We start from the raw sequence: 23,800 nt of genomic DNA on the forward strand, positions 1-23,800 counted from the left end.
AGTTCCTTCAACATCTCCACTATCCCCTACAAGAGTAGTCCCCGACCTTTTTTGGGCCACGGACCGGTTTAATGTCAGAAAATATTTTCACGGACCGCCTTTAGGGTGGGACGGATAAATGTATCACATGACCGAGACAGGCATCAGGAGTGAGTGTTAGACAGATGTAACAGAGGGAATCTAGTCATTTTTTAAAAATAAAGCATCGTTCAGACTTAAATATAAATAAAACAGAAATAATGTAAGTTATTTATTCTTTCTCTGCGGACCAGTACCAAATGGCCCATGGACTGGTACTGGTCCATGGCCCAGGGGTTGGGAACCACTGGTATAGACTAGTGGAAAAAATAAGTTAAATTACCAGTCATCATTATCTAAAGATAAATCATAAGAAGGTGAAATAATAACAATAATAATGACAATAATATAAATACATTAATAAATAAATATTAATATGAGAATAAATTCTGTGTTTGTTATACTCACAACTATAAATCTACTTTTGCCCTCTCCTGTGTATGTCTTTTGGTACTATCTGGCTTCAGGAATCCACTGGGGATCTTGGAATGAATCCCCTGTGAAAAAGGCATACTAACTACTATATTCCCTACACTGAACTCAAGTGACTCTGTCTTTATGCTATTAAAATTATCTTTTAAAATATTGAAATTTCCAGTTATTTTTCATTACATACAGAAATTAAATCCAAATTCCTTAGTAGAGGCCATCCGATCCTGAAAACATCTGGTTTCTGAGTATCTAACTTCACCTTGCTTATTTCTCTTTCACCACATTGTCTTCATTCCTACCTCATTGTCTTTGCCTTATACCTGCCATACTCTTCTGTGAGACTTTTGTCTATTAAATTTACCCTCTTATTCCCCAAGTACTTTCTAACTCGTCATTCTATTTTATTTTTCTTCAACAACCCTACATGAAATTTTAATATATATTCTCTGTATTTACTTATGTAGTTTGTCTCTCATATATGAATAAAAGCTTCTATGAACACCCTGAGTGGTATCTGACTTATATAGGAACTCAAGGAGTATTTGAATGAATGCATGTTGTTGTTTTTTTGGGTTTTTTTTTGTTTTGTTTTGTTTTTGTATTTTTTCTGAAGCTGGAAACGGGGAGAGACAGTCAGACAGACTCCCGCATGCGCCCGACCGGGATCCACCCGGCACGCCCACCAGGGGGCGACGCTCTGCCCACCAGGGGGCGATGCTTTGCTCCTCCGGAATGTCGCTCTGTCGCGACCACAGCCACTCTAGCGCCTGGGGCAGAGGCCAAGGAGCCATCCCCAGCGCCCGGGCCATCTTTGCTCCAATGGAGCCTCAGCTGTGGGAGGGGAAGAGAGAGACAGAGAGGAAGGAGAGGGGGAGGGGTGGAGAAGCAGATGGGCACTTCTCCTGTGTGCCCTGGCCAGGAATCAAACCCGGGACTTCCGCACACCAGGCCGACGCTCTACCACTGAACCAATCGGCCAGGGCCTGAATGCATGGTTTTGTGATTGAATAACCATGTTTCAAGGATGCCCAGATGCTTCAACTGATGTTTAAAATATAAACATATATCAAGATTTTGAAAATATCAAACACTAGAGAAATCTTGAGAGAATGTTAGGGAACTACGGATTCAAAGAATAAATAAGAGCTCTGGTTAGAGTGGCGTACTCAACACTAAGATTGTGGGTTTGATCCCTGGTTTGAGCACATATGGGAAGCAACAAATGAGAACAAAACCAAGTAGAACAACAAATAAATGCTTGTCTATCTCTGCCTCCCTTCCTCTCTCTCCCTCTCTAAAAGCAATCAATAAAAAATAGAATAAAACAGCCTGACCAGGCGGTGGCGCAGTGGATAGAGCGTCGAACTGGGATGCCAAGGACCCAGGTTCGAGACCCTGAGGTCACCAGCTTGAGCGTGGGCTCATCTGGTTTGAGCAAAAGCTCACCAGCTTGGACCCAAGGTTGCTGGCTCGAGCAAGGGGTTACTCGGTCTGCTGAAGGCCCGCGGTCAAGGCACATATGAGAAAGCAATCAATGAAAAACTAACGTGTCGCAATGCACAACGAAAAACTAATGATTGATGCTTCTCATCTCTCTCTGTTCTTGTCTGTCTATCCCTGTCTCTGACTCTCTCTGTCTCTGTAAAAAAAAAAAATAGAATAAAACAAATGATCTGTTTGTTTTAGGTCATCATCAAAGAAAACACATATTTATATCAACCTAGTAAAGTCAAATTTTTATCCTTTAGTTCCTCCTGGCTAAATTAAAATGGCTCTTCCTTATCACAGACATGAGGTAAAATGTATTTTGTCATTTGAAGCAATGTGAAATTTCAAAAGGAGACTATAAAATAAACTGGGATTCAACATAATTTAGGAGATGTTAATAGAAATTTTATAATATACATGGAATAGCACATGAAAAGACCACTTAAATAATTTTGAAATTTTTCTTATATAGTTATCCACCATGAAGAAGCATTATCAAAAAAAAAATAGAAAAAGGATTTAACAAGATATCAACATTAATTTAATAGGAAAATGTTGAAATTATCTGCAAAGATTCTCTTCTCAGCAAGCAGTGGTGGCAAAGACAGAGATTTCTACCATGTCTCTGAAAGTCTTTTGAAAGATGAGTACCATGAGCTTCTTGTTTAAAATTTTATGGAAAGTTTAACAGGTCATATGAGAAGCATTAACACAACAGCTTTTTTGAAGACTTCTTTTTTACCATGACAGTAGTTTTCTCTTATAAATCCAGGCAACCTCATTTATTAGAGCAAGTGTTACTTCAGATAATCATGATTTTAAAAGATTAATGAGGTGCTGGTACAACAATCCTTCTCAGTGTCAACTTCCATTCACCAGAACATCTTTCCACATTTTTCTTGGATTTGTAAATAAGTAATGCACTCTCTTTAGAGAAATATATTTCCTAAACAAAATAGTTAGAATAGAACCATGATATTACCAGATGCTTAATCATTCAAGGGGTACTGAAATATTTGAATTGTCATCAGTTAAATTAACAATTAAAATTAACCACAATTTAGAATAAATCCCAAAAGACTTTCTGTTTGCTATTTAAATAAAACATATTCAATGTAGTTAAAAAAAATAGTATTATAAAACTAAGTAATAATGTATTTTTTTATATAGGGAATATTTTCTAAAAGAAATTTAGAAATTGTACAAAATATTAGCAACTGGAAATTTGAAATTATTTATTCCATAGCACTAAACATCTTGCTCAGATACCAAAATTAATTATATATAACATTCATTATATGTGGGACTCATTAATTCATTCATTCAACACATTTACTGACTGGACATTGCTGAATCTTAAGAGCATAAAAAACAAATTCACAGCTGAGTTGAGGAGTTAGAATTTATCTATCTTCCTTCCTTCTTGATTTTCGTTAACAATAATTCAGCCACAATGGCTTTATAAAACACCAAACTCACATTTACCTCAGAAGTTTTTCATTTGTTGTTCACTATACCTACAACACTCATGCATGTCTTATTTCTTCTAACATGGAAGTCTCAAATAACACTTCTGTACATACCCACCCATATAGCACTATAAGTTAAACTTTATTTTACTTTCTTTATATTATGTATTCTTATTTGAATTTATGTTGTGTATTCATTTGTTGATGGGTTTTCAGCCTATCTCTGCTTATTGACTATGAGCTTATATGAGCTGGCAACTTTTGGGGGTTGCCATTATTTAAAGGAAATAATAATGTGTGGAGTTAATATAATATGAGCAATATTTTTTTATTTTATTTATTGATTTTAGCAGAAGAAGGAGGGAGAGAGAGACAGTCAGAAGCATTGATCTATCCTTATATGTGCACAGACAGGGAATTGTACCCATAACCTTTGCATCTCTGGACAATGCTCTAACCCACTGAAAACCCAGCTAGGGCAAGTAATACTTTCTATACATGTTTCCTAAGCTTCCAAGATCACAACTCTAGGGGACATTACCTATATAAATATAAATAAAATGGCTGTGTTTTATGCCCCGTGTGATTGAAAATATATTTAATTAATGTTTCTATTTGCAGTAGCCAAATATACATTTTGGGGGAGGAGAAAGGAAGTAAAGTGGATGTCAATGAGTTTTGAGTTTTTTTGTGGGGAAGAGGTCTCACAGAGTAGATGGTAATAGAACCTGTGAGAACATAGTTTCCCAAAAGTAGTAGATTAGAGGAGAATAAATATTCCTTCAAAAAAATTCCTGTTGTCTCAGCACATGCTGAAGTCATGGGTTCAATCCCCAGTCATGGCACAAAAGAGAAGCAATCAGTGAGTGCACGAGTAAATGGAACAGCTAAGTAGAACAGTGAGTAGTAGATGCTTCTCTCTCACACACACTCCCTCTCATGCCCAAAATCAAAGGAGAAAAAGGATTCCTGAGTTCAGTAACAAAGAAATGAAACTTTTTTTTGTCTGGATTGGCTGAATATAAAGCACTCTCTCTTCCCTACTTCTGAACTTCTGTGTTATATTTCCTGCTAGTTCCTATTATAGGTAATTAATATTTAGGTAAACCATCCTTTAAAAGTATGACATAATCCTCTGGATTTTCTTCTTTATTTATTTTAAGTGAAAGGAGAGGAGATAATGAGACAGACAACTGCATACCCCTCCCCACCGGGATCCACTTAGCAACCCGCCATCATCTGGGGCTGATGTTTGAATCACGAAACTATCTTCAGTGTCTGGGGCCCACACTCAAACCAATCAAGCCACTGGCTACAAGAGGGATAAAGGGAGAGAATGGGGAGAGTAAAGGAGGAAAGAAGCAGATGGTTACTTCTCCTGTGTTTCCTGACTGGGAATCAAACCTGGCACGTCCATACGCCAGGCCAGTACTCTATCGCCTGAGCCAACAGGTCAGGGTCAGGATTTTTCTAATAAGTGAATTCTCATATGATCTGTAGTAATATAATATAGATGATGTGTACTTTTATCAAGTACACTGCACGATGTATTAAATCTGAGTTATACAGTAGTGTAACTTATTGTTGAACAAGGCTGAGATTTTTGAATAATATTTTTGGTGATTGCAAAAATTATAGCTATATAGATAGTTTTCTATATGGTTTAGAAAGATCTTTAAAAAATTACTTAATGCAGAATGTAGTTAATTGTTTGAAACTTTTCAATTTAAAACCCATCAATACCTGGTCACAGATACTCTTCCGTAACTATTCATATTTATCTCTCAAGAGGATAAGCAGCAGTGAGAAGGACATGCTTCTGTACTTACGGGTCTCATATTTAGTCAGATAAGGAAGACAAGAGGTACAAAGAAAACTATTACCACTAGCCCTGGCCGGGTGGCTCAGCGGTAGAGCGTCGGACTAGCGTGCGGAGGACCCGGGTTCGATTCCCGGCCAGGGCACACAGGAGAAGTGCCCATTTGCTTCTCCACCCCTCTGCCGCGCCTTCCTCTCTGTTTCTCTCTTCCCCTCCCGCAGCCAAGGCTCCATTGGAGCAAAAGATGGCCCGGGCGCTGGGGATGGCTCTGTGGCCTCTGCCTCAGGCGCTAGAGTGGCTCTGGTCGCAACATGGCGACGCCCAGGATGGGCAGAGCATCGCCCCCTGGTGGGCAGAGCGTCGCCCCTGGTGGGCAGAGCATCGCCCCTGGTGGGCGTGCCGGGTGGATCCCGGTCGGGCGCATGCGGGAGTCTGTCTGACTGTCTCTCCCTGTTTCCAGCTTCAGAAAAATGCAAAAAATAAAAATAAATAAAAAAAAAACAAAAAACTATTACCAACATTTCTGATAAAGATATATAGGAGAAGCATGAGCATACTAAATAAAAATATTTAGATATATAATCAGTGGGAATTTATAGCTCTCAAGATCTTAAATGAAAGAAGAGAAATTACCACAGACATCATAGAGACACAAAGGATCATACTAGAATACTAAGAAACATTATATGCCACCACATTTAACAATCTAGAAAAAATTAAAAACAGCTACGCTTAGAAATATACCTCTCTATGTAGACACATAATAAAATATAATGTGCCTTAAAATATTTTGATTTGTAGGTATTGTAGTGACTGTGTTATATGTGGAATCTATGTGTTATTTTATTTGAGTACTGGAATGACAGATGAAAATTTAATTTATGTGTCAAGATTTTGAACATTTTGTCTTAAACTCAAGGGAACAAAAGTAGATACTGTACATATCATTATTAAGTGACATCAGTTGAAGATATCTAAGCAAAATTTCCCATAAATTTTTTGTCAAGAACTTTATTAAAGCATATACATACAGGGATGGAAAAAAGTAGGTTTAAAGTTGTGAGTATGTGAAACATAGAGTTTATTCCTGTATTATTATTTATTATTATATTATTTTCCATAAGAATAACTGTAAACCTACTTTTGCTCACCCATGTTCTTATTTGGGATTATATAGGATTATATAGGATTATAAAGACCCTATTAGCATGTGGTTTTATGAAAACTTTATTTTAAAATTTTACAATGCCATGATGACTTCATAATTCCAGGCATTGATATCCTAAAGTTTACAAATGCTGAGGGTACAAGCACTCTTCCAAACAAGACGCCAAGTTAGGCATGTTTGCCATCATCCTGAAAGCGAGAATGAGGACAATGAAGTTTTAACTAAAATCTGTGGGCTTGACATTCGCTAAGTGTTCTCATTTTTTAATAAAGCAAGCACCAATCCAGTGAAATGGTCTTATTCTTATATGGAAATAAGGTTTAAAAAAGTCAAGTAACTGCTTTATGTAAGTTAAAGGATTAAGTGTACAATATCATTTTTCCTAGTTAAACACAAACACCAACACTAGTGACATTAGTATATAACTTAATGGGACTCTGAAGACGTTTGCCAAACCTAATAGCCCAGAGGAAAAACATGATTTATTACATCTATTAAATGAATTAATTTGTTTGTTCAGGTATTAGGCTTTTTTTCCAAATATGATTAGGAATAGTATGTCACATATATAATATTGTGCTGTTTCCAAAATGTGAAAGGCATAATTTCAACTATGTGATGTACCTTTCTCTACTTAATTACATATAATTCAATAAATATTAGTATGAGGCAATATTACAGGCATAATCATTTATTTAGTACATAAATAAATAGTAATATAATGATCTACAGATGCTCTGAACCTGGCTATTTTTCTAGATAATGAACTATGACAGACAAAAACAATATTTTAATGTGGTAAATGTAATTAACATAGCTGAATAATATAAATTTATAAAAAATATAGCCTTGAGATTTCCATTATTTTCTTTATTACTCAGAACATTTTTACTTTGATATTCATTCTTATGGTGAGTGTCAAACACAATATATTTTGACTTAATGATGGTCAGAATGTAATTAATTACTACAGAATGTAATTGCAGATCTGTATGAAAGATATTCTAAACTGGCAAACATAGGGAATTTCAATGAAGCTATAATGGACAAAAATAATAAATGTCTAATATCAGGAGATATCTTGATGTAGTCATTTTTCTTAAATACATAATTATCAATAAATTACTCTGACCTACATAATTTTCTTCATAATAAGGGCAATCACATTATGTCAGGAAATACTAAACCTATTATTATTACACACAAACATTAAGTAATTTGTTTTTAAGTACACAAAGATTTTTCTTCCTGATAAGGTTTCTAAAATTATTTCTCCCAATGTCTTTGAAAGCAACTAATCTGACTTATTTTGTAACAGCATAATTCACAAAATCTCCCAAGAGTTTGCACCAGGGAGTACTGTAAAATAGTTTGATTTTTGTTGTTGCTGTTGTTTTGAGTGAATTTAACTGGCTGCTAAGGTATTCTTAAAAAGAAACTAAGAAAAACTGCAGGTCCGGCTTGGCTGGTTGGCTCACTGGATAGAGCATCAGCCTGGCATATGCATATTTGGGGTTTGATTCCCAGTCAGAGCACACAAAAGCAGCAACCATCTATTTCTCTTCCCTCCTTCTCACCCTTTTCTTCTTTTTTCCCCTCCCACAGCCAGTGGCTTGATTAGTTTGGGCATCAGCCCCAGGTACTGAGGATAGTTCATTTGATCCAAGCATCAGCCTCAGGCACTAAGGATAGCTCAGTTGGTCTGAGCACCGGTCCCAGATGGGGGGAGGGGTTGCTAGATAGGTCCCAATAGAGGTGTATTTGGAAGTCTGTATCACTATCTTCTTTCCTCTCACTAAAAAAAAATAGCAAAACAAAAAACAAAACAAACAAATAACAAAACAACCTTCAGGTCAAACTGTCTATGTAACCATTGAGAAGATCATGTGCTTTTTTTTTCTTCTCCCTCTCCTGCTTTTTAACACCTGAAGTGACTACTATGTTTTGACAACATAATGAATGAGTTAGTTGATATTCTTGTAGGTGAATTCCTTATGCCATATATTACTGACTTAATATAATGTCTATGTACATTTCAGTTTCTACTAGTAGTATTAACATAGCTACTTAAGATCTTAAAAAATATTTCCCTCAGGATTACACAATATTAACTCCTTTAGATAGTAGTTTGGTCAAACAGAAACTTGAGAACAGAACATTTAGCTCTGGTACCTTAATTTAAACATATCTTGAGAAGAGATCAGTAAGAACAAAATTGTCACAGTGATGATTCAGAGGCCCAGTTCCTTCTTCACTGCCCCTTGTCTTAGAAATCCCTACTACAATACAGGGGTGGGCAGAAAAGGTTTACAGTTGTGAGTACACAAAACAATTTATAAAACTATTGTAATAATCATAACCTATATGTCTTTTTCCACACAAACAACAGTAAACCTACTTTTGCCCATCTCTGCACATGCTTAATTTACTAGACTTCTTACTTTTATACATTTCTGCAGAATGCAGGAGAAAAAGATGAAGAGAAGGTAATAAAATATAAACAGATACAGAAGGCAAACATCAGAGACTCAAAGAATAAAAAAAAATATGGAAACATAAAAACAATATAACCATTTTTTTGAGTTTTTACTATATGGCAGGCACCAACAAATAAATGATATCAGTAATTCTCACACAAACCCTACAAAGTAAGTACTATACTGCTCACAAATATTAGGGAATATTTTATAGCTTCATATTCGTTTTGAAATATCCCCTCATTTTTGTGAGTATTTTTTTCTATTGTGGTAAGAACACATAACCTGATATCTCTTCTCTAAATATATTTTTAAGTAAATGATATATTATTAACTCTAGGCTTAATGTTAAAGAAAAAAATCTCTAAAATAATAACTAAAAATAATCTAATAAAAAAGGACAAAGAACTTCAACAGAAATTTATTAAAGAAGTCCTACAAGTAGCCAAAAGTATAGGAAAAGATGCTTGACATATGTAATTATCAGAAGACTGAAAATTAATTAACACAATGAGACATCATTTCACACCAGTTAAGACAGCTATTCTTAAAAAAAAAAGATATATGGTAGTGTAGATGTGGGAAAATTAATACTCTTGTACACTGTGGTTGGTAAGAATGTAAAATGATAGTTACTATGGAAAACAGTATGATAGTTCCTCAAAAAATTAAAAATTGAACTGCCATATAATCCAGAAATTCCACTTTAGGAATATATACAAAATAATTGAAATCAGGGTCCCAAAGAAATATTTGCACTGCTATGTTCATTGAAGCATTATTCATGGTAAAAAGGAGGAAATAATCTAAATATCTGTAAGTGGAGGAACAAATACAAAAATGTGGTATAAACACAAAATAGGATATTACCTAGCTTTAAAAAACGAATAAAATCCTGATATTTACAATGACATGAATCATGAAGATATTTTTCTAAGTGAAATAAGCCAGTCAAAAAAGGACAGGTACTGTGTGATTTCACTTGCATAAAATATCGAAAACAGTCAAATTCATAGAAACAAAGAATATAATTGTGGTTGTTGGGAAAAGAGAAAATATATAGTTGCTGTTCAAGGTGTATCGTTACACTTACCTTATTTTTTATCTCACATTGGAACTGAGAGACAGAGTAACTGAGTTACCTAAGGTTATAAAGCTAGTCAGTAGGGGCTTTAGTAATTGAAACAAGCCAATCTTGCTTCCGAGTCCTTAATATTGAATTCACTTAAAACTTTCTCAGCTGAGGAACTCCATAGGGTTGCAGATTGAAAGTGGCCATCATGTATCAGAAAAAATTAGTACTTAGAAGAGAATACCAAAATATATACTAGTGAAAACATTTATTAAGAATGTTTAATCTTACAAAAAATACTTAAAAATTAACTAAAAAAATTTATTTTTCTTAAGTGATAAGCGGCAAGGCAGAGAGACACACTTTGCATGTGCACTGATTGTATCCACCCTGCAAGCCCCATATAGGAGGATGTTATGCCCATCTGGGGCCTTTGCTCAGTTGACAGGCAACCAAGTTATTTTAGTGCCTGAGGTGAGGCCATGAAGCCATCCTTAGCCTGGAGCCATGGCTGTGTGAAGGGAAAAGAGAGATAGATAGATAGAGAGAGAGAGAGAGAGAGAGAGAGTGTGGGGGAAGGGTAGAGAAGCATATGGTTGCCTCTTCTGTGTGCCCTGACCACAATCGAACCTGGGACATCCACAGGTCAGGGCTGACATTCTATCACTGTGCCAACTGGCTAGGGTCTTAAAAACTAAATTAGTAAGAAAATAATTAAGCTTCATAATCCTACAATGTTAAACGCCAAAAAAAATAGTGGAAAATCATATGTATAGTTTTAATGGGATAAGCTTTGAACTGAAGACTATGATACTATTTTAAGCTTTAAGTTATATGTATAAGCAAAAAAAAATTTCATATGAGTTCCTATTAAAAACTCACAAAGTATATAAAAAAACTAAGACATATTTGAGTAAACCAAGAGATGCAACAAAACAAAGAACTTAAGCATGTATGGGTCAGAATATAAAAGTAATGAAATAAATTATGAAAGGCTTAAATGCAGAAATAAGTATAAAGTTATTGTAAAAATGTCCAGAAAATAAAATTAAAATGTTATAATATTTTATAAATAATGCTTAAATGTCATTTTTCAGATAAAGTATAATAAGAATTAACTGATAGGGTCAAAATAATAATAAAAAAAGGAACCTATGTATGAAAGTCATTTCCAAATTAACTCAAGAGACATGAAAAATAACAGGGTAAGCAAATTCCAAGAGAGCCGAGGACACCATTTAATTTTCTTCTCTTACTTTTTTTTTTCATTTGAACCATATCATTAGCAGATTTATCTTCTATCTTGTCTATCTTTCTTTGGCTCTTTCTGTTCTTCAGGTCCTGGCTCATTCTCAAAGGGCATGACCTATGGACTTATTTCCAAATTTCTCATTTATTTGATATCTTTTATCCCTTGGAAAAGTAACTATTTTTTATTTTATTTATTGATATTTAGAGAGAGAGGAGTGAGAGAGAGAGAGAGAGAGAGAGGAGCAGGAAGCATCAACTCTCATATGTGCCTTGACCAGGCAAGCCCAAGCTTTCGAACCGGTGACTTCAGTGTTCCAGGTCGACGCTTTATCCCACTGCGCCACCACAGGTCAGGCCGAAAAATAACTATTAGTGTTATAACTTCACCTGCTTCTGTTTCACATTTTTTTCCTGTGCTCTTACTCCAGTATTTTCTGCCTAATCCATCTCTGGGCCTATCAATGTAGTCAGATCATTCTGGCCTCAGTCAAGCAGCTGTTGGCTGCCTTGGGTCCTTCTCATGGTGTTGTATGCAAAGGGATCTTGGCCCTAACCTACTATTTGCCTCCAGCCTCATTAAATGTTACATACTCCTTAGTTTGATAAATCTATAAATTTGGACAAGATATAAGCTTCCTGCTAATCTTGGCACTACAGTTTCTAAGTAGATCTGGTGTGTATTACCCTTTCATTAGCTTTTCTGACTTAGTTTTCTCTCAGCCTCCATGCTTGGGAGAAGGAATTAGACAACTTCTGTCATTCTGTTGATGATTGCATTTTAATGTTTTGAAATTATTTTTATTTTAATTTGTTCTCATTTGATATCATTATTTTCTCCTTAAAATAGCTTTCTTAAAAACTCTACCTTATTTCCACCAACAAATATCACTAATATTTGTTCATTCTAGCTAAAAACGCGATTTACTTCTGATTGTGCTTTTATTATGTCTTGTGATCTTCAACCGCCAGCTCAATCACTATTAATTCTTTCAGTTCAATGATTTTTAGGTATTAATATTTTCCCCATTTCCATATTTATCTTCTCTATTTCATATTTAAATGAAAGGAATAGTTGCTAACTCATCTCCTGGTTGCATTTATCTAATCCAGTGATAACTGCATGTCATAGAAAATTAATTGTTCTAACATATAGTTTTAATTTTGCCACTGCCCTGTTTGCAAGTCATTAGTAAGCTTCTATTTTCTATAGAATAAAATGTGTCTTTAAAAAAAACATCTGTCATATTTCCTATCCCCAAATGAATGGCTAAAGCAGCCTTAATATATTAATTTAATTAGATAACATTTATTATATAAGACATAGTTCAAATCTTGTTATACAAATTCATGAACATATCATGAGTGACTTGACTCTGCAATTTTTGGATATGTTTCATATGTCAGTTTCTTCTACTCTCACTTAAATAGTCACCTATATTTTTAAAAGTTAACTTCTGGTCCAGAGCAGGCTCAGACCACACCAAGGCACATTTATATCTTGGCACTTTTCATACACACTATTGTGGCTATATCTTTGTTCCTGTCTCACTGTATTCTTATTTATGAAGCCCACAATAAACACTTTTTGATTCATTTATTTATTCAGTAAGTATTATGAAGTGTCTATATTGTGCCAGGAACATATTTGGTTGTAGCCTATCAGCTAAGTATAGCTATTATTTAAGGAAATGCAATAATAATAAAACGGATAACAATACCAAGAGTTAGCACAGCCTTGCATGGTGTTAAGGCCAAGAATCTCACTCATGAGAAGCCAAACTACTCTTTTAAAGGCTTGGCTCCCATTCTCTGGCAAGAAATTCAAAATAAAGGACATTATTTAAGCCATAAACCATCATTTTAGCCCTGGTAAACATGGTGTTTTCTTAATTACAAGAGCTACATTTACATCAGCAACAGTTAAATCTAATATTGATTTCAAGTAGTGTTAACAATATAATTGTTATTGAAAGAAATCTATAAGCTACAAAAAGGATAGAAAATAACACAGATTCTTAAAACCCTTATAAAAGCCTTTTTTTTGGCATTAATCATTTATAAACGTTCCCATAAAACCTTCCCTTTTGTACTCATTTACACTTTCAAATCTAATTATAACCCATTGTTATTTTAAAGATCAAGTCCCAACTGTTTCATGGAGTGCTTTCAAATTAAGTATTCGAGACCAAAGGGACTGAGACTTGGGTTATAGCTTCTCAATTTTCACAAGCTGACAGGCATAGTGAAAATAGTTGATTATTTCCTTAACAGCTTAAATGTGAGGGGAAAACGACAACACTGAACTGCGTACATTTCCCCCATGTGCTCCTGTGTGGGCCAATATGTTTTGTAAGCATTGATCTTTAAAACCAGAGTTTTTGCGACATTGTTAGCAGTAACCCAAATCAATCTAGCATAACATCAAAGTCAGTATGTGGTGAGTGATGAAAAATAGAACTGTGAAGATATCATTCAAAAATGATAAAGGACAGCTTATCGTAGCTGGAGATAAAAATACAATCTTATAACACTCCTGGATCTGTATAGTTTTAACAGTTGCACACAAGGCAAGCAGTAAAATCATGGATAAAAACAATTCGTGGTTGCTTTCATTCTAGTGTTATGCCCTCTGCTAATAGATTACAACAGAATAACTATCTGAAAGGTTAAGTATTTTAAGATCACCACAATTATCTGACATTATTAAGTAATGACATGACATTTTAATGAAACATAAGGTATGTATCATAAGAAAAAAACTGACCACCATTTCTGCTCTCTAGAGATCAACAAAAGTGCCCTTGAATGATTGACAAGGGTGTAAAGGCCACCTATGAAAACGCTTTAAAAAATATTCCCTCAGGAAGCTTGTCTGAATTCTGAAGGACTAGTATAACTCTCGTCTCTATGGAGCGGAAAAAATACCTCCCACTTGTAGTTATTGTCCCCTTACAGAAATATTCTGAAAAAAAGTATAGTGAGAATACTTACTGATTTTTAAGTCAATTACTATTGAGAACTTCCAAGATCTTTTTATGGAACATATTTATTTCATAAATCAATATCAAAACCTGAAAAAAGTTTTCAATGTCTAAATAATTCTTATACCAATATATGCAAATAAGAAAGTTTGTCTAGCCTGACCAGGCGGTGGCTCAGTGGATAAAGCGCCGGACTTGGATGCGGATGACCCTGGTTTGAGACCCCAAGGTCGCCAGCTTGAGCGCGGGCTCATCTGGTTTGAGCAAAGCTCACCAGCATGGACCCAAGGTTGCTGGCTCGGGCAAGGGGTCACTCGGTCTGCTGAAGTCTCGTGGTCAAGGCACATATGAGAAAGCAATCAATGAACAACTAAGGTATCGCAACGAAAAACTGATGATTGATGCTTCTCATCTCTCTCCATTCCTGTCTGTCTGTCCCTATCTATCCTTCTCTCTGACTCTCTCTCTTTCTCTTTAAAAAAAAAAGTTTGTCTAAATTGCTAATATTAAATATGGTCTAATTACTTCTTTATTTTAGACAAGAATCTTATGTAGTCCTAATATGCATGAAATGAAAAGAATAATGAACAACTAATCCTTTGTGAGTCCCTTAGACTTTCTTGGAAATGAGCAATATCATTTATTTATTTCAATTTTTCCATGCCCTCATGTTTACAAATGACACTATTCTATCAGGCATTCACCCAGCCCACAAAGAGTACTTCTGTATCATGAGGTTTGACCTGTAGTTTCAGAAGAATAAATATATGCAAATGCAAATTACTCTTGTAGTTTTGTGTTTTGTGAAAGTTTAGAGTGAGATGTCTCTGGTGAGCAGAAGGAGAAAGTTGGCAATTTTTAATATCCAAAATAATTATTCATTCACTATTCACATCTCCAGTGAATTACACAATATCAATGCTGTCACAAAAGCAAGGCGGGAAATAAAGTCCTAACAGCTTTAATTCAGCGAGAAGAAAAATATATATCCTTTGAAGATTGTTAGCATTTTAGTTTTGAACAACATGCATTTTATAATTCTTAATTTATATCCAGCAACAATGCTGTCTCTGGCTTAAAGACCCTACTCAGTTTCTCTGATACTTCAAAATATTTTGTTGCTATTTTCCACTTTAAAATGGATGGTTCTCTCTTCATTCAAAAGAAACAAGATGCCTTGAAAAAGGCATGAAATTAGAATTGCTGAATTGTACCAATACTTACTATTGAAGGGTTCAGAAATTGTGCAAGGTATTTTACATGCATCATCCATTTAATTTTCATAGCCCTCAAATGGCCAAACTGAGGCTTACTGACTAACTCATTTAAACAGGATCACAAATAAATTTCTGAAGAACTGGTAATTTGTCAGTTCTGAAGATCATAGAAATAATTGTTAATTTATTGTATCCTTCCCTCAAAGACATTACTTTCTAGTTGAAAAAGAGAACATTAAGTAAACAGTGTTACCTTAGATACTTATTCCCAAGTAGTGGAACTGACATAGGAACCCTAAAGATATGAAATTGAAATGATTGGAAACTATCTTCCTGTAATTAATGAATGTTTATAATAGGAAGAGTAGAAAACAACTGACAAGCTCTTCCAACAAATAACTTAGTTTGTATTTTTGGTACCAACATAAAATAGTAAAAGTAAAAATCAAGCATAATATTTTTGAAAGTTGTATAATGTAATATTTGTTTTCTGAAATTTTTCATGAAATTAAACTTTTATTTCAAATTGCTGTAGGTGCAGCCAAATTGAAACAGTGTTATTTAACGCATCTGGATTGCAGCAATAATTGGAGAACTCAATGCTTAATGTTACTTATACCAAAAGATTGCTAGTGTTTCGTAGATTAAAACTGAGTTTGCTATCATATTAACTATCTGAAATAAGGCTGAATGACTGGAATTCACCTCTCATCTATTGAAAAGCCAGCTTTAGATATTAAATGTTAAAAACTATTGAGAATGCAAATGTAAAAACTTCTTTCAAAGATATATGGGATTTGAGCCTCATTAATTTCCATAAAAGAGATTAAGTGTGTAAAACGGAGTCTTCTTTCTAAATAAGTAATATAGGTTTCTAGAACAGTCAACAAACTAAGACAATTTTTCTCAGATGGTTTAACTGATCTGAGTGTCAAAGCAGATAGCAGAGTCACAGTCGTCAAAGGTGAAATGAAGATTTTGCTGTCTAAACCAAGACTTGGAAGTCTGTCCTACATAAGTGACCAGCAGGCTTACTTTGAGTCTTTCCTCATTTATCTGCACTAATGAACATTTCTCTGCAATCTGAATATACTAAGATGCTGTTTGCTTACACTCATTTATTACAGTGTGTTATAGTTTCTATAAGCAGTTCTTTTTTTCCTCTACATTTGGAATCAGTTTCTGGAGAGCAAAAATTGTGTTGTACAAGGATCATTAAAGAATTAGTATTCAAAGCATGTCTTGAGTAGAATTGAATGTATATTCCTAAGTTCAAAGTATTTTGATTCTCTGACAGTTTATTTAAAAAGGCAGAAAAACCAACCATTTTATATTCACCAGCTCTACTGCTATGTCCAACACAATGAAATTTTGCATATCATATTACCCAAGATACCATAAATGTTTCAAAGATATTTTAACACAAAGAAAGGAGCTTCTGAGTAAAAATTTTCAGGTTAATATTATTATTTTCAAGACCTTTAGTAACAGAAGACTTTATATGACTTGTCACAAGTGATGTTGAGAACTGTCATGGTTGTCTTTCACCTTTTTAAAAAATAAATTGCATTACATATAAAATTCAGGACTTTTTCTATTTTTTCATTTTTTGGAAATAGTTTTTTCCCTTTTATAGTTTTTATAATATATCAGCCACTGAATTACAATGTGAGCTCACTCTATGTAACAAACAAAAATATCATTTGACTATTATGAGAATAAATTATATAAAGCAGTGGAGTTATTTATAGAAAACATTGTTTATAGAAATCAGTACTTCTTTGTGCTATTTTTAATACATTAAGGTAGTAATATTAGACAAATTTGCCTCATTTTTGCTATAATAATGTTTTAATTAAACAACTCCAATCTTGAAAGGCAATTTGGGATATCTCAAAGAGGCAAAATCCTGGATAAGAAAATAATTTATTAAATATGTTTTAAAAGCAATATTGAGATTTTTGTTTACTATAATTAACACATTTAAGATAAGTATTATGTCCTATGTTGATTTAGTTTGATAACAAAGTCACCATGTATGAATAAAATGAAAAATATATTAAGATAAAACTTTTCTGGCTTAACTAAGCTTATACTATCTAAATAAAGAATCCAAATAATACTGGTTTCAAATGTAGATAATTCTGTCTTTATATATTTTATTATCAGTACTAGATAAATTGGTAAATAATAAATTTTAATTCTAGTGAAGCAAAAAGCATATCCCTAATTGTCTAAGTTCAACAATAAGCTTTTAATATATTGTCTGAACCAGTGGATGCAATAGGCAAGAGTACATACAATGTATGAGTGAACAGAGTAAAACACACAAACCACATGTGCTGACTTGGAAAATGAGTCATTCATCTGTGAATGTTAAAGGTTCTCACCCCACTACAGTTCAGAATATTAACCAATGACTTCTACTTACAGGAGGGTCTGCATCTTCAGCATAAACGTATGTGATTGGAGTACCCTTGACAGCATCTGGAGCCACTATTCCTTTGTACATGCGTTTACTAAATACTGGAGGATAGTCATTCATATCCTGTAAAACACAATTAAGAGCTTAGTGCTTGAGCTGAAACTGAGTTAGGTACTAAGTTACTTGACTGGCTTCATCTCTTCATATCACACAATCCACTTGGCATTGTCAGCCTTCTATCCTCTTAATTTCATTACTCTCACTTCAGAAAGGCACTCCAGAATAAAGTGCCAAGTTCCTATACATTATTAACGTGTATAATATTAATTGAAGGCCATTCCAGTGCAGTAAACATTCCATCACCCCCCCCACACACATACACACACACACAGACACACACATACCACCACCAACAACAACAAATACACCTTTTAAAGACTGAAGTGATGCTTGGGATTTTCTCTAATGACCCTTCTGTTAGAATGATGTATTATTGAACTTTGGAAACCAGTAGAAACAAATTTTATGAAAAGTGCCATTCAAAGAGACAAGTGTAAAGATGGTGTTTTTTCTGTTTGTTTTATTGTTGTTACTCTTCAAAAGCTCCTTAATGTTTCTGTTGCAACTTCAAATTCTTTATGTACTTAGCATAAGGATATGATTAGAACATTTCAACTATAAAACGTGAAATATCCTTTGATGCCATTTTGCATTTTTACAACTGTAAAGTGATTAAAGAATGTTTTTCTTCTAGCCCACTGTGATAATGACAGATAGGAATAGATGTTCTTATGAACAGAAAACACTGATTATTTACTTAAGTATTTTTTCAAAGTAATTTATAGGCATCTCTTTTACTTTCACAATTCAGCATATAAGTGCCTTTTTATTTATGTAGTATCACTCATTAAACAAAAATCTACCAAGTACTTCCCATTTTTATGACACAGTGCTAGGTGCTGGAAATACTGTGGTGACTAAAGAGGACACGTTCCTGTCCTTATGTCACTTTAGTGCTATTTGACAGGTGAAGATACTGATTCTACAGATAACTTAGTGATATTGCCTAAATTAAACTACTTATTTGGCAAAGCTAACTGATAAATCTGGTCTCCTGAGAGGAAAACCATTTTTTCCAAGCATTTTATCTTTTATGGAGAATAGCATATCATTATTTTCTCAAAAATGATATTATTAACTTGTTTTTTTATATTACTTAAAGTTATTTACTTTAAAATAATCATTGTTCTTTGCATTGTGTTGGGTAATTTGGGGCAAACATTGGCACCCAAAGTTACATTTGTTAATAATCTTACTTTCCAGGTCGTCATTTTCTCTCGTTATTAAAAACAAAAAGAAGAAAATTATTCTACACAGTCTTTGATATTTGTTGTGAATTAACAATTTTCCTGTACAATATAAATTAGAAACACACTAATGAATTGATTAGAAACACCTCTTTGCAAAGAGGTCTGTATAATTATCTGCTATAATTAAATAGTGCCTGTTTTATGTTCACCGTGGAGTTGACTTCTGAGTTGTGAATATGAAGAAACATACAGACTTAAAAAAAAAAGAGGCCTTGAACAAACTGAAAAATTTTTAAAAATATCATTTTTTTCTGTTTTGACATATAGTTTCACGCCTTCTTCCATAAAAACATTCTTTGTTTATTTTCAATTATTTATTATGAGCATTAGAATCTGAACAACAAAATAAATCCAGGAAGCACTGGTTCCTTGTAATGAATGCAGTGTAAGGTGTTGACGTTGAGGTTTCAGGGTAGGTAGTAAATATGTAAAACATTTTCATGGACACTATCTCCTGATTTTTTCAAGAGTAACAAATACTTTGTTGAGTGAATTCTATAATTAAAAGGGTAGAGATCTTTCTGTACCTCTAAATTGTAACTTCTAGAGGTTAGAAAAGAAGCCCAACATTTTAAATTTTCTATACATGAAAACTAAAGTCATATAAACTCAGTATGTTCTTATACATTTTCTTCTCAGTCCCCTTCTGGGCACAGATGAAACCTTAATGTTCCAGGTGCTTCTGGGATAATTTGATTCTTCAGGAAAAAAAAAAAGATATGTAATTTTTCAATTATGTCAATACAGGGCTAACAGTGCTGAATGCAGTGGCTTGCTTCTGCCAAGAAAGTATTTACTAGATTTGCCTTCTTACTGAATGCACATTGGTCATTTTATATTCTGGCCATGCAAACTTATTAGATACAAATCTAAGGCTGTAAATAACTGAAGTAAACTAAAAGATTAGACTCCCTAACTTTAGTTTGCTTGCCATTGACAGGATGAAGAAAAAGCAAATTATGGGAGCAGTGCTTCTTATGGGACATTGTACATATTTTGGGGTTAAAATCTTTGATTGTGTCTATGTTAGTCAGTTGCACATAGTTCTTGCATAATGCATTATAGCAAATAAAATCTATTGAAATGTAATGCCAATAAACATAAAATCATTAGTTGGGTATATTTATACTCCAGGAATATCTAAGAAAAATGTACACATTATCTGCTTCTATACAATTGTTCTATTATGCATCAAATTAAGGATAAACTCCACTCACCAAATAGCAAGTCCCTTTCTGATGCCCATTACTCCACTAGAGGGTAGTATTGCCAAAAAGAATCATTTTCTTTTCTGTCCTTGTTAACAGTTTTATCACTAAGACCCTTAATAGTTTGCTTTCTGTGGTTATGGTTTTGTGAATCCAAACAATAACTAGTTTTCATGTTTGAAATCCTAATCTGAACATTACCTTAGCTCTCAAATAGAACACCGTCATGCTCTTCTTAAAAGGGAAAAAAAAGAAAAGAGAAATAAAATATAGTAGTTAATTTACAATTTGGTCCTATGTATCAGGCACATAAAACCACACCTGAAGTTATAGTTAGCTAGGAGGAAAAAAATAAATTTCACTTATCTATTTTCTAAATTAGAGTTTAGAGTTTAAAATAATCACAGAAACAGATACTATGTTGGCAAATCAGAAAGTAGATTTAAGGATCCACCCAGCAACTCCACCTGGGAATGATGCTTGAGTATGGAGCTATTTTTAGCACCTGAGGCTGATGCACTCCAATGGAGCAGTCCTCTGCTTCCAGAGCCAGCTTGAACCAATTGAAGCACTGGCTGTGGGAGGGGAAGAGGAAGAGAAAAGAGAGTGGGAGGGGAAGAGAAACAGAAACAGATGGTCGCTTCTCTTGTGTGCCCTGACTGGCTATTGAACCAGGGATGTCCATAGCCAGGCCAATGCTCTGTCCACTGAGCCATCTGGCCTGGGATGCAACTTTTTTCTTGAATTATAAATAAAAAATGTTCTGTATAAAAGACTTTTTCCTGCTGGAAAAGAAACAATTGGTTATAATCTGATTATCTTTTAAAAAATGATAAAGGCCCTGGCCAGCTGGCTCAGTGGTAGAGCGTCGGCCTGGCATGCAGAAGTCCCAGGTTCGATTCCCGGCCAGGGCACACAGGAGAAGCGCCCATCTGCTTCTCCACCCCTCCCCCTCTCCTTCCTCTCTGTCTCTCTCTTCCCCTCCCGCAGCCGAGGCTCCACTGGAGCAAAGATGGCCCAGGCGCTGGGGAAGGCTCCTCGGCCTCTATCCCAGGCGCTAGAGTGGCTCTGGTCGCAACAGAGCGACGCCCCAGAGGGGCAGAGCATCACCCCCTGGTGGGCAGAGCGTCGCCCCCTGGTGGGCATGCTGGGTGGATCCCGGTGGGGAGCATGCGGGAGTCTTTCTGACTGTCTCTCCCCATTTCCGGCTTCAGAAAAATACAGAAAATAAATAAATAAATAAATAAATAATGATAAAAATGCAGAGAATGCTTGCCCCAACCTTAAACCCTCCTGAGTGTTCTATGAAGAGACACAGATACTGTGTGTCCATATGTGAAATGATTTCTATTACTACAGTAATATTGGCTAGTGTTAACACTACCTTCATAGAACTATTTGGCTGCTCTGCCCTCCAAATTCCCTTGAGGTTTGTGTAGCTGATGCCTAGTCTTCTCTGGCAGACTACACAGTTGACTTCTCCTTTGCCTGTTATCACTTCTATTTCCCACTATCAGACACCCTCTATCTGTGATCTTAGTTTCTGTGTTTCATAGATAGATAGATAGATAGATAGATAGATAGATAGATAGATAGATAGATAGATAGATATAGATATGATATATAGATATATCTATATGTATATCCAGATAGATGATAGATAGATGATAGATAGATAGATAGATACTAGATAGGCAGATAGATAGAGATCTGCCTTCTGCTGTTTGTTTATTCTTGGTTTCTTTACTTTTATTTTTGTCTTTTCTGACTTTCTTTTTCTTCTCTTGTGGTTCTGAACATTCCAGACAAACATTCCTTTATCTGTTTTGCCTGAATCTCTCTTAAACACAAGTCATCAACTTATATCAACATTCTTTTTCAAAAAAATCGTAACTGTTTCTTTTTAGTTTTCTACATTAGTTTTGTTTTGTTTTGCTTCTGTTTTCAGAGCTATTCTGAATTGTTGGGGGTAGTGTATATCAATGTAGAAGTAATCAACGTTATACTTTTCCACAAGTAGAAAAATATACAGTATGTCTCTTAGTATCACAAACAGTGATGGAGCTTCTACTGGGTATTGGGTGGTGTTTTGGGTGTTGGGGATGTTGTCACCACCAATAAAAGCATAGTACCTCATGGGATAGAGATTACAGTTTAGTGTGGTAAGCAAAAGTTAAATAAATAATGTCAAGTGTGATGCATGTTATATCAGAAGAAGTAGGAGGATACGATGAGGTTGTATAGCAAGAGGTATAATGATCTAAATTTAACATGGGATGTGTTTCTGGTATCTGAGCAACTGTCCCATCATTCATGCATTCTGGCAGATAAAATAGTCTTTCAAAATTTATAGTTAAATCAGAAGAGGATGATGTGCAATGTTAATAAATCCAGTGATTTAATACATAATTCCATTTCCTTCTAGTTTCCCTGTGTTGCAATGGTAATGTGGCGGAGAAGAATTTGATATATTTTTGGAATTTTCCTAAGCCATGACATTATGGTCAATTTGGCCAATAAGTACATATTCTGAGGTTAAATTTCTGAGCAGATTCTAACAATATCACTCTTATATTTTTTTTCAAAAGAGCATAATGGTTGTGTGTTTGTGTGTATATGTGGTTTATTTTTACTGTCTATCATGTGGTTTATTTTTACTGTCTATCATGCAAGTGCTAGGTGTGTTAAATTTATCATCTCAAATAATTTGCCTAAAATATGTTAGCTATTATTAATACTATCATTTTTATTTTACATATAAAGCTTAGAGAGATTAATTTTCTCATGGCTATCCAGCAATAAAGGATAGCGCTAAGATTTAATTCTAGATCCTAAAAGCTTTATTCTGCTATGTGGAGACAAGGAGAAAAAACTGGCAAAGTCATCAGAAAGTTATATGTAAGATGACATGAGTAAGATTTTCATTTACTTTTATTTTTTGTGGCAGAGACAGAGAGAGTCAGAGAGAGGGACAGATAGGGACAGAAAGATAGGAAGGGAGAGAGACGAGAAGCATCAATTCTGCGTTGTGGATCCTTAGTTGTTCATTGATTGATTTCTCATATGTGCCTTGACCAGGGGGTGCCAGCAGACCGAGTGACCCCTTGCTCAAGCCAGCAACGTTGGGCTCAAGCTGGTGAGCCTTGCTCAAACCAGAGGAGCCTGCACTCAAGCTGGCGACCTCGGGTCTCGAACTGGGGTCCTCTGCGTCCCAGTCTGATGCTCTATTCACTGCTCCACCACCTGGTCAGACAAGATTTTCATTTTTAAAAAAGCCACATATAACTTTAAAATATCTCTTTCCACTCTGCTCAAATAGCTTGGTTGGCTAGAGCATCATGTGGA

The 23,800-nt window shown here is 34.8% G+C and overlaps 1 protein-coding gene across 1 annotated transcript in view; it reads right to left on the reverse strand.

The window, feature by feature from the left end:
• Positions 1-23,800, reverse strand: part of PCDH15 (protocadherin related 15) — a 1,001,489-nt gene that overhangs the window by 195,329 nt on the left and 782,360 nt on the right. Inside the window, exon 21 of the mRNA XM_066348814.1 lies at positions 17,884-18,000. Within this exon, the coding sequence (XP_066204911.1) occupies positions 17,884-18,000 (117 nt within the window). The remainder of the gene's footprint in view (positions 1-17,883; positions 18,001-23,800) is intronic.

The sequence above is a fragment of the Saccopteryx leptura genome, chromosome 9 (genome assembly GCF_036850995.1).
Source record: "Saccopteryx leptura isolate mSacLep1 chromosome 9, mSacLep1_pri_phased_curated, whole genome shotgun sequence".
Classification (NCBI taxonomy): Eukaryota; Metazoa; Chordata; class Mammalia; order Chiroptera; family Emballonuridae; genus Saccopteryx; species Saccopteryx leptura.